A 16,014-nucleotide genomic window follows, 5' to 3' on the forward strand; every position below is an offset into this window, starting at 1 on the left:
ACCAACTTTGATGTGCTTTATTGGTAAGTGATCACACTCTCTACATGAACATGAGAATGAGATGCTACAGTAGCCCAGAAAGCTGCAATATTATAGTAGAGCTAAAGCTTGGAATATTTGTATGCATCACTGAAACTACTGATTATCTCCACAATTTACTTTAATCCTTAAACAATTAAAATCCAACTTTACCCCAAGAGCCAAAATGATCAAATCATTAACCTTAACCTCCATGGCTGGAACAAAGTAAGTTTTTTTTTTCCTTTTTTTTTATAGGTAACCTTTGAAATATGTATGAAAAAAGCAGCAGATTTTGGTAACCATGATCTCTCTGATAAGGTAATTAATTTTGATTATATTTTCACCATGCCTTGTACAAACCAGCACACTTTCTATATATGCAAACCATATCAGATTTCTTTCTTTTGGAAGCTATCTCTTAAAACAAATGAAAAACCAAATAACAGTCCCGCTCACCTACGGACCATTATGAAATGCAAGGAAGCCTTCAAGTATTAATTCAATCCCTTTGTGCCCAGGAAGGGTTTTAAGGCAGCAATAGTTGAAGTTATTCTGATTATATAATTATATTGATCTGGAAATAATATATACAGGGAAGATAATATAATTTCTATCCAGATCTTAAATACATGCATGTATTCAATTTTCAACAATATCTAACAAAAAGGCAAAACTAACTTTAAAGAATGGGGTAGCTAGAATCTTACTGTATATATCAGTACAAATATAGTTCATCCCTTCTCTGAATCTTGATTTAAGTGGATTTGCATGTCCTACTCACAACCCACTTCAACAAAATATATAACATTATATAACATTATATATATAGAGGTCAAATAACCTATACAGTTCTGTACATGAGAAGAACAATTCAACATCTATATCAGAAAATTTAAAATGATCACTAACTTATAGTATAAAGGGTCTAATGAAATTAACAGAAGTAGTTGGGGCCAAAGTTTTGGTGGTTAATTTATAAAAGGTGTTGATTTGTTTAGGATTAATTCCTAACCCAATGATACAAGCAAGTTAATTCTATAAAGAATTAGTACATGCTGCATGTCTAGAGTTGTGGGTGCAGCAGCCATACAAAGAAAGTCAGAAAATTGGGCAGAAGCATGGCCCAAACGAGTGAGGGTGCTGCTGGCCGGCCTTTATAGATGATGATGGAGGAGCCGGCTTTCATTGCTCTAATCGTAGTGTTAATGTCTTATTAGCAGCCACTAATCACACTTATTTGGCTGCATAATTCCCTTCCTTTGTCCCCTTTTTGCCGGCTTCTTTAATTAGTACAATGTTTAGCTGTAACACCTCTGTACTTGCATTTCTTTTTTTCTCTTCTTTTGTTGTCTATTTTTTAATGGATCCACGAGATGTGCACATACTATTATGTCTACTGGTCCATCAGCAGATTCAATTATAGTGTTTCTTTTATGTTTGTACGCGTGTACGTATAATGTACACGCATTCCATTCGAGAACATACATACGTATAAATACGTACGTGAGAGATATGAATGGTAGCCCACAGAAGACTTCGCTTGAGAGTCAAGAGAGATGGCCCTCCAAAAGTGATGCTCAAAATTGACTAGTAGACTCCTTCAAATGAAAGAATGGCCACAGGCCACTCCTTGTTTTCTGCCATGCCTTGTAACATGTACAAGACTTGAGATAAGATGCCCACTTTGGCTTTATGCTTTCTCAAGCTTCCATCCCCATTCCTCACCATCCAACACCAAACCATCATGGCAGAGAAGAGAACACATATTTTCTGTTACTTTCATTTTTGGACACCCTTCCCACTTGTTCTATTCTATATATGTGCAGATTCTACTTGTTAATGAATATATTAGTCAATTTTTTGTGTGTAATTACCTTAATTTGAACTAATTATGAAGTTTAATTTGGTCCCAAACCAGCAACTAGCTAGGTGGGTTTATAAATACTTTATAAATACTTCCGGTCTACCTTACCTGCTAAATTAAACATGACATCTTGTTCTTGTGGCTATGTGCTTGGAAGATTCAGTAATGACTTTTTGATGTGTTAGGATAGAGAGCTGAAAAAAGTGAAGGTGGACTTGTATATTGATCAGAAAGCAATTGTTTTTTTTTGTAAATTTCTGGCAGCCACACCAGTTGACACCAGTTGTTGAACTGCCCACTTTGCTAACATATCTCCACTCCACCACAGAGATAATTTGAGAAATATTTGTACTTGGATCTAAAGCAGCTGTTTTTAGTATTTTGGGGCTCAGTTGAACTCAAACTTGCTGCAAATTTTTCAAAATAAAACAAACTGATCACAAGCACAACGATTGGTGAATAATCACATCAACCAAATATTGAATCACACACTCGTTGACCAGAGCACACATCAGTAAAATGTTGGTAATTGGTTAAGAGAGATGCCAACCATTGACCATTAAACCTGCACCTAATTTTTAAGCAGACATCATTTGTTTTGTTTTGTGCTTGATCATTCTTGTTTCATTACAAGCGCAACATTAATTAGTTTGTATATCCACGCATTTTATTCGAAATTAATCTCTTGACTCCCACTCACGTCACGTTTATGTCAACAAGAACATGACCTTTTTTTTTTTAGGGAAACATTTTCTTAAATGGCTACAATGACCTTTTTTTCTCTATCTAGTGGTGAGGAGGAAATAAAATAAGTTGGTTGAAAGGTGTAATGGAGATCATAGCCATGTTGCTTCGATCTTTCACGGCATGAAGCAAACATGTGACAACACAACATTTACATTGATTTGTCAGTTGGGCTTGGCCGACACCAATTTGACATCAATGATCAAATAATATAAAATCATGAAAAAGTTGCACGGATTATAAGCATATTAAGCTTTAATTGAATCATAAGCTAATATGTATGTATAGTCTTGGCAGTTGGGGCATTTTTACTCGAATGCTATTACTATTAGCTTCACAGTGAGAAAAATGAACTCAAATTGAGTGGACCCAAGAAAGAAAAAAATGAAAAAGTATCTTCAATCTCAATCACACTACTTTTACCTTTGAAAAAAGTAAATTATTTGCTAATATTTGTTTGATGCCAAAATTTCCTTTCCTTTTTATTTATTTTATGTAAAAATGGTCCAATCATAAAGATACATGTGTTTCTTCAGGAGTAATAATGGTGCATGTGTTAGAGAGCAAGCACTCACCAGCAAACAAGGCTTAGGGGATACTCAAAAGAGTCAATGAACTTCAAAAAATAAAACAATATTGTATAGAAAATAAAATATCATCATGTGGGGCCCTCCTTACCTAGACAGCCTTTTGGTTGGAAGAGGATGGTTTGGCTTAGGGTTAGCATTCCCCTAGGCTACCACTAGCTCTATTATATGATATGAGTCTCTTAAACTTGTTTATTTGTTGCCTTTCAGCTCAGTGAGAAAGTGCAGTGCATATTTCTTTATCCCAAGCCAAGTGGATGGTGGAATCAAAGATTAGCTCATATAATAAGACATAAAAGCTTTGCTTCTCTTACCTTTCAACATAATTGCCAAACCATTGAGCACCCAAAGTCCCCTACCAAAATTAATCAGGATTCAAGGCATAATTATTCATTCTGTTTCACTTATCTAGGGGATGATGGATATGAATTAGGCAGATATCAAAGTGAAGAATGAGGGATAAAATCCTCAGTAAAAAAATTTCATTTGAAAAATCATTCAAAATTACATTGCGGTATCTTCGTACGAAGATGACCGTTGTGCTTACAATATATGTATATTTTCAGCAGAACCCTACAAAGATGACAACTCTGGATCTCTTTAGGAAGAAGGTATGAAGGGAATTTTCCATTTCCACACTAGCTAATGAAAAAGAGACCTAGCAGCAAATCACCTTCTAATACACTATTTTACAGGGACGGCGAGCTTCCATCTCCCAACAAATCAGATGTACACAAGGAAAACTCAACTCCTCTAAAAAAAAATTCGGAGGAAAAACCTCTGGGCGGACCACCGGATATGAACACCTCAATGCTGCTTTTCCAAAACCACCTTGATAAAGGACAAGCAACTCTACCCCAAGTTTTTACCATCCCTTGCTTTGTAATTCCAAGACTCTTTCCCGAAAACCTCTTCAATCATGTTGCAAGTTGGCAAGAAGTCAACCTTATTCTCAGGGAAAGTCATATATCCAGCATCCCAGATTTTCGTATCACAAGGCTCCAAGACATATTCATGGTCACCTCGATTGCTAGATCCATTGAAACCACCCGACCAATGATTCCCCTCCTCAGACTTCAGCTGATTCTCTTGTGAAGCAGCCGCTGCATCAAAGGACGTGCATGAATCATCTTGGACTTCTTGATCCCCCTTTTCATCCCAAGAAATCTTATCCTGAAGCTGAGCTATAGGACAGGTACTGCAGTTGTCAACCAGCCCATAGCATCTATCTAAAATTTGCTTGGTTCCCCCACCAAACATATCCACATTGACATTATCATCACAAGTATCATCCACAACTTCCTCATCGTACTCTTGCAAATTATCCTTCCAACTTTGATAATAATGAGGAACATTTCGACATATGGGAGACTCAACCACTGAGTCCTCATCCTCTGTAACTGCTAGTTGATTGTCACCATAATCATTACTGCCCTGCCATTCATCATTGTCACTATCGACATTTATTGGGTCATACCTGTTCTGCCCAGCCCTTTTCACAAGCATAAAGACATTGAAATAGTAACTGACAATCTCCTTTTTTGTCCGGGAGGGAAAGACGGTTGAAAGATTGTCCCAGAAATTCTTGCCCAACGATGCTGGATTTGAGAAGACAACCTGGTGGAATAATTGTTCCTCCTCTTCACTCCATCTTTGTGCGACTTGCTCTCCCATGTCACTAAATCCTAGCTCCTCAAATCTCTTTGGCCCGATTGTCTTTATAAGTTTTTCTCTTGCTTCCAAAATGTGCTGCCTGACACATCTAACAGAATCCTCATCTTCACAGCTGCAATCAGTTCTACCAATTCCAACTATGCAACTAGTGTCGGCAGATGAATCAGAATCAGGCATTGGAATAACACAGGTCCCCATCAGTCGTTTCTCATCCTCAAGGTCAGAGTTTGAAACTGCTTCAGATGTATCTAAATTATTTGAATTATTATTGGTTCCCTGTGCACCCCACGGTGGAACATCAGCTTGATGCTCTGGTCCAATGGAGACAGACTTCCGAGGAGGGTGATCCAAAAGAAAAGAATAAATATCCTCAGATTGAGCCAATGTCCTTATTGGACGTTCAGGATTGAAGCAGTCCGCGAAGGATCCATGAAATGGTGCTTCCAACAGAGAATCTTCTTCACTGGTACTGCTTGTGGTCCATGAGGAGATGGTGAAGCTTCCAGGTGCACTGGTTTCAACATCCTCACCACCTTTACGAAGATCAGAAAATATGTCATCAGAAAGCTTCTCTTCACCTTTATCATTGTCTTTTGCCCATCCATTCTCTACCAATTAAAAATCAGAACTTTTCTCAAGAGTTCAAATCAAAATGAAAAACGAAAACCAGCTGATTAGGCTGTCTTTATGTGACCAAAAATAGTTATAAAGAAAAATGAGAAACAAGTGAAAAACGCTATGATTTGAGTTTGTTTGACATTCAATTATCAAACGTCTTAGAAAAACTCACAAAAATTGATTAGGACAGACAAACAAAATTTTCCCTCTGAGGTTCGACATATATTTACAGAGACTACGGTCCCTCACCTAAAGTCTGCACATCTTCAGGAAAAACAGATTCTGAAAAAGAAACTAGCTCTTTACTGTGCCCCACTTGTCTTGGGTGCTTGAAAGAAACAAATATTTGCTCATCATCAAGAGGCCGTTTTTGTACCATATTAAACTGCAGGGCAGAGATAAAATAAGTTTAGATAAAATGCAAAAGAAACTCCTAAAACTTCTTAATACCATCATAAACCGTGAAGCCAGCACCTATGTTTCTATATATCTAAAAGAAAGCACAAGTGAAGTATCTCTAGTACATATTTTCAGCAAAAATTACTCAAGCTAAATGATTGTCTAACTCTACCATGATTCTATCCCTCAGATAGCAAAGACAGTACATGCGCGTTTCATTTGAATGAAACTAAGCAGGACCTCATCCAAAACATACCATTACAATTACAAATCAATGCTATCTTAACTTGCAAACTGACATAAACCCATCTTTAACAGTTTAGAGTCTGCATAAACTAAACGCTTTCAATAAACAAAGCAAACTCAAACAGATCCAGCAAACCCAAATAGGCTTACCAAAAGATTTTAATTCAGTAAACACAACTATCTGCTAAAAGATGTTAATTCAGCACGTCATGTATCACCATAGACATTGATACTATGTCTTTGACATATACACGCAAGAATCAGTATATATGTCAGTTAATGACACCACTACAAGTCCCTGACATAATTTTATGATAATTATAATCTAGTTAAGAATTATGAATCAATGTATGATTATAATATTCTTAAAGGGTTTGTGGGGCCAATTATTTGGGCACCCTGAGGCATAGAGGAGACATCACTAATGAAGGGCAATTTGGTAAATATGCTTGCTATTCTATTTCTAGAAAAGGGCGCCCCATTTAGCTAAAAATATGGGTGCCATATCAAAGCCCAAAAATTGAGCAAGTAATTAAAATTGATTATAATTTTTAAGCACTAATAATTTCATAAATTAACAAAATGAATTGGTTTGTACCTCAAAAAATAGTCTTCAAGAAATGAAGCAGATCGCTGAATTGGAAGATCAAAGCTCAATTCGAAACGCCAACCAAAGGGCAAAACTGTTTTACTTGAATGAATCTGAACTTTTCCCAACCTAATTTAAGAAAATAAAGAAAAGCCCTAAAATCTTGAAAACCCTAACCCTAGATGTTCAATTTTCGTCGAAATCTCAAAAATTGCATCTGATCCACGGACAAATACAGCAGCTGTGTGATAGAAAAACCTCAAAGGCTAATAGATCTATGGATTAATTCAGCCTAAATGGATCAAAACCCAGAAATCAGAAAACCTAAACATCCAAAAGAATTCAAAAGAATTTACGGAATCCGAAAAAATTGAGAACGGAAATCGCTAATCCAAAAAATGGTTTCTTAGATCTACGATCGCAGAAGAAGATCGAACAATTTCTGAAACCCTAACCCTAGAATCGGATTGGGAACACGGCTATAGTTGAAATTGGGATCGAACGATAGGGGAGATAACGAATTAATCGAATCTAATCTCAATTTCGGAATTGAGACGAAAGATCAAGATGGAATCGGGGGAAAAAATTATTGAGATCGAAAAAGAGGCGGCGATTGAAGAAAAGGGGCAAAGTAGGGTTAGCCTTTTTTGTAAGTGGCTGTCCGAGGACAGAAATAACGAAAAGAGACACGTGTCTATTCCAAAATTACGGAAAATACCCCTCCGAATACGGGAAGAGATTGGACGTAGAGACAGACAAGCTCTACAAATGAGGTCTAATGAAGGGTGGTGTGGTGATTTGGAATTTTATATTAGCCTCGGGTGAGTGTGACACGTGGCATTTGGTTAGCGGAAAGTGGCCAGGACAACTAAGCTTTCAAATTTGTCTCTTGCCTTTTTCGGTGCTTATGTGATTTTATTTGTGGATAAAATACAACACATAAAGTGACCTAGATCTTTACCTTATCATGAAAGTAGTCTCTTTGCAAGCACTTTTGCGTTTGCAAGAGGTTATTTATTTATTTATTTATTTATAAATTTAAAATTTATTTAAGAATTAAAAAATATAATAGATAATTGTATTTTATAAAAATATGATTTATTATCTTCTTTTTTTAATTTTAATTTTTTTAAATATAAAAAAGTGTGAATTTATCATATTATCATCATTTAATTAATAATTTCAATTTTTAATGTTTGTATTAACCAATGGCATTTTCTTATATTTTAAATGTTTTACCATTCTCTATCTTTTGCTTTATATATATAGATTAAGACAATTATGGTACTCGGACAAAAAAAGAAAAAAGGAAAAAAGAGAGACAATGATGGTATAAAAGTTGTCTTTTACCTTTAGAACACGGTCTTTGCCATTCAATGAGAAAATTGGATTTTGGTTTTTTATTGATTAATTGTGTATTTTTGCTCTAATGCTTACAATCGACAAATCTTTCGATTTTGAATTTTGTTTTAAAATAAAATATTTTCGTTATTAGAGCTCCAAAATAAAGTTTATGATGGGCTATTTTGATTAATTAGTCCCTAGTCAGGGGCGGATCTTAAGCCAGGGCAGGGTAGGCTACCGCCTACCCAAAAATATTTCACTAAAAAAAAACCTATATATAAGCTATGTAATTGATATCCATTCCATGTGTTGGTATACACTCTTGCCTACCCAATCCATATAAAACCCACAGCACAAGCCCACTCAAACTTTAAAAAATTGAAAAAAATTATAACCAAATGTTATGAATGGCCCACAAACTTTAATAAAAGAAAGAATATAACTTAAGCAGCCAAATAGTGGATGTGCAGTGCAATTCCGCATGAGTCGGGAGAGCTTCTTCTCAACGCAAGTCTTGTGTTGTGCAATCGTGACACCGACAACCTCTTCTCTTCTCTTCTTATATACAAGGAAACAAGTATTCTTCTTAATCTCTTCTCTTTAATTATCTTCTTCTATTGGGTTATTCCTAAAATAAATGTATGCATCTTAGTTTTAATTTTAATTTGAAATTGAGTTTTCTAGGGTTTAATTAGGAATGAAATATAATTTGGGGATTTTGTTGAAATTAATTAGGTCTTTGATTTTAAGAATTTTGTTGAGATGTTTGATTTGATGTTGGCATTGTTGAGATGTTTGATTTGATTCAGTTGGTGTTGACTCTTCTTGTTTCTACAGCAACAACGGAACAAGCTTTTTCATGTATGAGAATTATTAAGAATAGACTTCGAAGCACCATAGCTGATGAATTCCTTGCTGATTGCATGATTCTCCACATTGAAAGAGAGTTTGCTAATAGTATTGAATAATGAAGAGATAATTAAAGAATTTAAGATTTCTAAGCCTCGTATGGTACAATTTTAGATTAAAATAGTTTAGTTTTTGTGTTGCATTGCATTTACTTCTTGTGTTTTTTTTTTTTTTTGTTAAGCTTTTATTTATGTATAGATATGCATATTTGAGGGTAAGACTCATTACATCCCCCCTGACTAGGTGTATCTTTTTATTTTTATCAATAAAATTCACTCGTACCGTTGAGTTTTTAAGGTAAGTTTCACCTCCCTGACTTTTGAATCCTGGATCCGCCACTGTCCCTAGTGTTTAGCTTTTGTAGCTATAAATGATATAAATTTAGTTTTTCTTTTCTTTTTAACAAAAGCAATATTGGGGAGAGGGAATAGATTTTTTAGTTTGCTGAAAATTATAGCCTTGTAAATTGCTGGTAGTTTTTATTATTTAAATTGAAAGAACAAAAAAATTGGTTAGAGGTTTAGCTTGCCCAGCCAAAAATGGCAACTACTTAGGCTATTTCCAGCCATGGGTTATATCCCAAATATAGCTCTAAAATAATGCAAAACCCATCTTCAGCTATGGGCTAAACAAAATTTTAAATTTGAGGGCTACATTAGCTCTTTAGCCTCAAACTGCCAATGTAATTTTGCCTAGGCCAAATTTGTAATGGGGCTCATCCATGTGCTTTTCAACAGCCAATATTAATATATATAGATTTTTAAAAGCCTTTTGAATGTTTCAAATTGTAGTGTTTAAGAAAAAAGTAAAAAAAAATTGTTGGCAATGATGTTGGAGGTCAGACCTACCCACTCCTTTATTTTAATTTTTTTAATAATAAAAAAAAATGTGGTCAGCTTTTCAAATCTTTTCAAGTACTGTTTAAAAACAATTATAAAAAAGTCTTTTTCATGACCTTGGAGCTCAAACAATGAAACCATCCTTTTTTGTCTTTTTGTCTTCACATTTTTAAATGTTTGGTATTGTTTAAAAAAATTATAAAAAATTATGGGTCATGGCCATTGAAGGTCAGACCCTTGAAACCCTTCCAATTTATTTCTCTTTTTAATTGCCTTTGTTGGCTTTATTTTTATTAAAAAAATAGTAGTTTAATTAAATTAAACAATATATGGTTATGGAATGTATGAGTGTTGTATCATAGTTTTTTCAAAATAATAAAATATGAAGGACCCTAAAATATAGCCATGCATGGCTGGAGATGGAAAAATTTAGCCCTGCACTATTCTTTAAAAAAGTAGTATTTTAGGAGGCTAAATTTTAGTCCTGAACTACATTTAACCCTACGACTGGAGATGGCCTTATCATCTGCCACTTTGGTCGAATGAAAACCTGTCCAGAAATTGCGTTCAAGTGTTCTCATTATGTTCACTTTTCCATTTTGTATCAGTACATGTAACATTTTATTTTACAGTTCAAATGCGTAACCAAAATGAGTTCCCACCCTTTCATATACAAAGCTTGCCAATGACCGGCAAGTAATGAAGAAAACACTATCAAGTGTACAATGCAACAGAATTGAGTTCGGATACTTTTTATTTGCACATGACGAGTGATCATAAATAACAATGTTGTCGTCCATTCCCAAGCTACAGCAGAGCTCATCTCAATTTACAGCGGCGAAGAAACCACCCCTCTTTCACATTTGAACGGCGATGACTTGTTAACCTCTGTTGTCGAATCAGTTTATAAAAAGGAAACGTTAAATGCAAGCCACGGTAGAAAGCAAGAAGAAATATGCAAATCTTGTGTGTCAACCCATCACTATCATTTGTTTTAAGATAGGTACGGGAGGACGATGAGCAACTTAGCTGAGTATGCTTATGATGTTTGAACATGTCAATTTTACTTCAAAAATCAGCACAGTAGGCAAAACCAGAACAGCAGTGACCATTAATAGATACTTACAGAATTGATAGTCAAATCAAAAAAACTGAGAGGACAAATACAAAGTGCAATTATGGTAATATCAAAGATTTTACCAGAGCCACAACCAATAAACCCGCCCAACCAAAGACTCCTCTCTTTTCGCTAGTACAATACAAACACTAGAACTTCATTGAGACTTTGGTTCAGAACTTACTGTTTCAGGAATGTCAATGTCAGACTCTCAATGATCGACACCCTCATCAAGGCCTTTGGAACTGATCATCACATTTGAGTCAATTTGTTTGTCGAACTTCTTCTTCCTCCTTGCTTCATACTCTTGGAATCCTTCCATCTAAATTTTTATCTCAGGGTAAATGTTCAAATCTACATAGAAAGTATTGCTGGGAAAAAAAAAGGACAGAATTAAAACAAACATCAGGAAAATGTGGCATACCTGCTGAAACTGATCCATTGATATAGGGTTTCCATGCAGGGAAATATTCTGCAGAGCTTTACAGTCTTTCAACAGATTAGTAGGTATCTGTCAAACAAGAGAGTTATAAATTAACACAGGCATGGCCAGCCACAGAAAAATTCTAGAAAAAATTAACATCCAAAAGTAAATGGTGAGTGAGTGGTGAAGGGGCTGGCAGTCATATCTGCTAACCACTAACAACATCCAAACTTAAATCTATAAATTAGTAGAACCAGTAAAAGATTTCCTTCCAGGGAGCCATGTCTCGATCTAGCCATCACATTACATTACAAAACTGTACTAAGCACCCATTTTAAGACGGGTAGGGTTAGGGGGAGTTAGGGAGCACATGGAAACCAAAAGCCCAAGAAATACTCCAACTAGTCATCTTTCATGTAGTTAAGAAAGCCAAATGAAACTCGTGTGATCTGTACAAGCTATACCTGCTTCACATTATTATTGTTTAAGCAAAGTGCCTTTAAGTGGACAAGGTTGCAGACTGATTCAGGAAGATCTTCAATTGAATTATCTGAAAAGCAATCCAGAATCATGAAGCTTTGAGTGGTAAATAAAAAATAAAAAAAAATTACAACCTTAGAACCACATTAGAGAAAGAAAAAAAATCAACCCATAATCTAAAAATTGAACACAGAAAAAACCACATAAAACGGACATCAACTAGTAGAACAAAAGTCTAAACATACCATCTGCTTGTAATTCTTCCAGAGAGAAGCAACTACCGATGGATTCTGGAAGAGACTTTAATTTGTTGTTCGATACATTTAAAAGCTTTAACTGCATTAAACAATCCATTGTTAGATCCTGGATTTCACAAGAAATACTAAATGTTTGATATTCAAAAATGTTAGAAATCGAATTAAGATTCCATTAATGTATTTTCCAATGATTTCTTTTTCATCATCATCATCATCCTTGCTTTTGTCCAATCATATGTGGTTGAGCTACATGAACTCTCATCTTTCATTCTTTTTATTATATTCAGTATCTCCAATTAAATCTAACTGTTCAGATATCTTCATATTACTTCTTCTATCTTCTACGTTAACTACCGTTCTTTGGTTATAGGTGTATCTAACGGTTGACGTTGCATATGTTTATGCCACCTAAGCCAACTTTCTCTTATCACTAATACGTGCCACTCTCACCATTTCTCTAAAATAGGTTTTTAATTTTCTTTCCTAGCCACTCAGAGAATATGAACTTTTACCTTCTATGCTAGTAATGTTCTGGAAAAATTTAGATCAAGGCGCACCACTAGGTTCATGGATGCAGTAATTACTGACATAATGCAAGTTTGTTATAGGGGAACATGAGATTGATATTTAATTCAGATATAAAATTCCTAACCACATGAACAGAAAAACAGACAAACAGGTTGTAAAGCCCAAATCACTTACATTGCGCAAGCTTCCAATAGTCTCAGGCAAATATTGTAAGGAATTTCCAGAGATGGATAACTGCTCAAGTCTCACCAGCTGTCCCACTAGAAAAAGGAAACATACATCTTGTTAATTAGGCGTCCAGTGATGACGTCCTTGAAAGAAAATCCCATGAAGTTGAAGAAACCAAATTAAATATGACATTATCTTACTTAGAGAAGAGAATTACATTCATCAGGTAAGGAAGTCACTCGATTTGCATCAAGTGTCATAACTTTTAGAGACTCTAGTTTTGCCAAATTTATCGGTAGTCTGTCAATGAGGTTATGAGCTAAGACCTGAAAGATAGAGCAACTCATATTCAACTGTCTAAATTGATCATCCCAATGTACGATAGAACAATTTTGCATTAATACTCAACAAATCATTCATCATGTAGACATTATTCAATTTGTGTCAACTATTTAAGTTGTTCGTTAAAAAAAAAAAACAAAAAACCTTTTGATTTCTCGTAAAAAAACAACTTTGTATTTTCATATATGTTGAATTGAATAATCAAAGCAATTAATTAACATATTTAAAAATCACTAAATCCCATCCAACAGTCCACTCATGATTGTAACTTTTAAAATAAGGACCATCATTTTCATCAAAAAAAAATTGTGTCACTCTATACTCATCCTTCTATGTTCAACAGAGAAAACTCGTGGGATTTTCTCTCTTGAACATAGAAGGACCATCATTTTCATCAAAAAAATTTGTGTCACTATATACTCTATTCTAATGATGAATGTAAACCAAATGAAAGTTGAAGTCTTAAAAATGTTATATACGACAAATTGGTTGTAGAGCATGAATTTAGGAATGAGAGCCACAGTATATGTACAAAAGTCAAAAACATAATTCTTACCAGTCGCTGCAGGTTTACTAATTTGCTAATTTCCATAGGAATGTCAACTGCATGCAGAAAAAGAGAAGTAAACTAGATGTTTAAGTATGCTTCATTCTGTAAGATTTAAAAATACTGAAACCTTGAAAACCAAGCCACGAGAAAACCTCTATAGTTAAGATTAGTTCAGTGAAAATCAGATGCCTTACAGTGACAACTACACAGCTAAATTGGTGAATTGGATGCCTCGCTGAGAAAAGTACGTTACCTATTTTGTTGTGTGTTAAGTCAAGAGTACGTACTGATCTGTCCAGGTCAAGAATTTCATCTGGAAATGACTGTTGCAGAGAAAGTAACCAATAAGTAAACAACCTAGAACACACAAGAGCACACAATGAGGCAAAGCATCTCTTCTGAAACACGTGAATGAAACCACCAACCTGTGATGCTCATTGCCTAAAATGTGCAGCGTAGATCAACCATACATATGCTCTTTTATGCATACATTTCTATAAATACAGTACAAACGGGAATGTCAAATGACTGCTTTACTCGCTCAACCAAAAAGCTAACTTTTTCATCCGTCAACTCAAAGAGAAACCATTTTGGATTAACATGAGCTCTCTTTCAACTTCAATTTACATCTGAGCCAGACTATTGAGACATCTCAATTATGAAAAAAATTTACCTTTACATAATTCTTGCTTCTAATTTGTTATCACAAGCCATCACGGAAATGTAGCAATATGCATAGCCCACCAATATGAACCAACTTTATTAAAATTTGATCAATTTATCCCACCCACCCTCCTACTCTCACCTCCCCAACAGTTAATAACCTCCATTAATTCAAATTCAAAACAATTATCCAACTGAAAATCAAGCCTATCAATAGGGGAGAGAGAGAGAGAGAGAGAGAGAGAGAGAGAGAGAGAAATTGCCTTCAATTTGGAGTCCCGCAAACCAACAATGCCGGTAGATCGCCATCGGGCGGCTCTGTTCGTTTTTGAGTCTACGCTTTTGCTGGAATTGCAACCCATTTTGTCACCAACAAATTAATCTTATAAATTTTGAGAAGAGAAGGCAACGGAATTGAAGAGGGCGCTGTATCTATATATGTATATATTCTTCAATTTTGTCTCTCTGCACAAATAAAATTTCGTCTCTTGGATTCAAAGTTTGAGACAATGAAATTTGATTAGCGTTGTGCAGAGAGGTTTAGGTGGGGGTCAAGGTCTCCAGAGCCTCCAAAGCTACGGAGGAGGTGAAGAAGAAGCAGTCGTCGTCATTTTCAACGACTTCATTTTCCATTCAGGGACCCAAAAAACCGCGTCATTTCCTCCACGTGTTCGCCTGTGACTCGCATCTCTAATGCTTGGTGTGGCTCTTACCTCACACGATCGACGCGCAACCCCAACTCTTTCAATAAAAGAAAACAAATAAATTTAATTTAATTTATTGGAATTTTTGGCGCTTTTTAGGTGGACTTCGCGCCGAGTTTTTAAATGGGCATCGGATCGGACCTTTTGGCCCGACTAAAATTTTGGGCCTTGGTATTTTGGACATCGGATCGGGCTTAAGATAACCGGGTTTGGTCGGTTTGCTCAGGTTGCAATTTCAGATGCCCAGCCTCAAGTTTAAGTCACTATTTCCTTTATATTGGATTGTGAGATTGAACCCCTCACTCAAAACCCCTTAAAATAGCATTTCCATCCTTTTACATCCTAAATATTTTAGGATTTAACATCTTCCTTAGACCGACTAAAATTTTGGCCCCAACATGTAAAAATTTATGGCCCAAAGCCCGTCCTTTATGTTTCTGTCTCTTCGACCACACTTTCCTTTTCTCTTTCTGTGTCGTTACCTTGATAAGACCCTATTTTGAAGGCACGCCGAACTGTCAACTCTAGCAGTTTATAATGGTCTCGAAAGTAACCGTAATGTCCACAAGTTCCTCGCATTATCACACGTGCGAAGCTCTCATAGAGGCTTTCTCTCAGAAGACATCACTTTTCTCATTCAAACAAACAAACGCAATACAAAGCCTTGAGGTGAGTTCTCTTAGTTAATTCCATTATCTAAACAGAAGATAGTACTTAAGGTTTCAATGTGATCCTTCTTGTTTTGTTTACGGTAATTACGTTGAAAATGTTATTTGCTTTTGTTGAGGTTCAAAAAATCTAGGGTTTGATCCAAATAAATTCCCGGCCCAATGCGATACTTTACCGAGAAGAAACCCGATTTTGGCATTTGAAAGTTCGTCATACACGCTTGCACGAGCCATGACCACGTGTCATGCCAAATAAATATGCAATCCGTCACGCTAAGA

The 16,014-nt window shown here is 35.5% G+C and overlaps 2 protein-coding genes across 4 annotated transcripts; both read right to left on the bottom strand.

The window, feature by feature from the left end:
* Window positions 1–3,658: 3,658 nt before the first annotated feature.
* Window positions 3,659–7,517, bottom strand: LOC148915397 (uncharacterized). 3 transcript variants are annotated; one of them, XM_089041726.1, is made up of 3 exons: window positions 6,752–7,517; window positions 5,758–5,893; window positions 3,659–5,423 (listed from the first exon to the last, which is right to left on the bottom strand). In XM_089041726.1, exons 2-3 carry the CDS (start codon window positions 5,885–5,887, stop codon window positions 4,069–4,071), a joined length of 1,485 nt encoding a protein of 494 aa, XP_088897852.1. In that variant the 5' UTR covers window positions 5,888–5,893; window positions 6,752–7,517; the 3' UTR covers window positions 3,659–4,068. The 3 variants fall into 3 exon arrangements, with proteins under 3 accessions (XP_088897852.1, XP_088897850.1, XP_088897851.1); XM_089041724.1 differs by having other exon boundaries at window positions 3,659–5,498; window positions 6,752–6,882; XM_089041725.1 differs by lacking the exon at window positions 6,752–7,517 and having other exon boundaries at window positions 3,659–5,498; window positions 5,758–6,007.
* A 2,868-nt stretch (window positions 7,518–10,385) lies between these two features.
* On the bottom strand, window positions 10,386–14,940 carry LOC148915398 (plant intracellular Ras-group-related LRR protein 7-like). The gene is made up of 10 exons (XM_089041863.1): window positions 14,627–14,940; window positions 13,954–14,023; window positions 13,707–13,753; window positions 13,026–13,134; window positions 12,815–12,900; window positions 12,101–12,191; window positions 11,840–11,925; window positions 11,376–11,462; window positions 11,136–11,273; window positions 10,386–10,722 (listed from the first exon to the last, which is right to left on the bottom strand). Exons 1-9 carry the CDS (start codon window positions 14,723–14,725, stop codon window positions 11,163–11,165), a joined length of 786 nt encoding a protein of 261 aa, XP_088897989.1. The 5' UTR covers window positions 14,726–14,940; the 3' UTR covers window positions 10,386–10,722; window positions 11,136–11,162.
* Window positions 14,941–16,014: the final 1,074 nt, after the last annotated feature.

Source organism: Prunus mume, linkage group LG7, assembly GCF_029339155.1.
Source record: "Prunus mume cultivar Tortuosa linkage group LG7, ASM2933915v1, whole genome shotgun sequence".
In the NCBI taxonomy this organism is placed as follows: Eukaryota; Viridiplantae; Streptophyta; class Magnoliopsida; order Rosales; family Rosaceae; genus Prunus; species Prunus mume.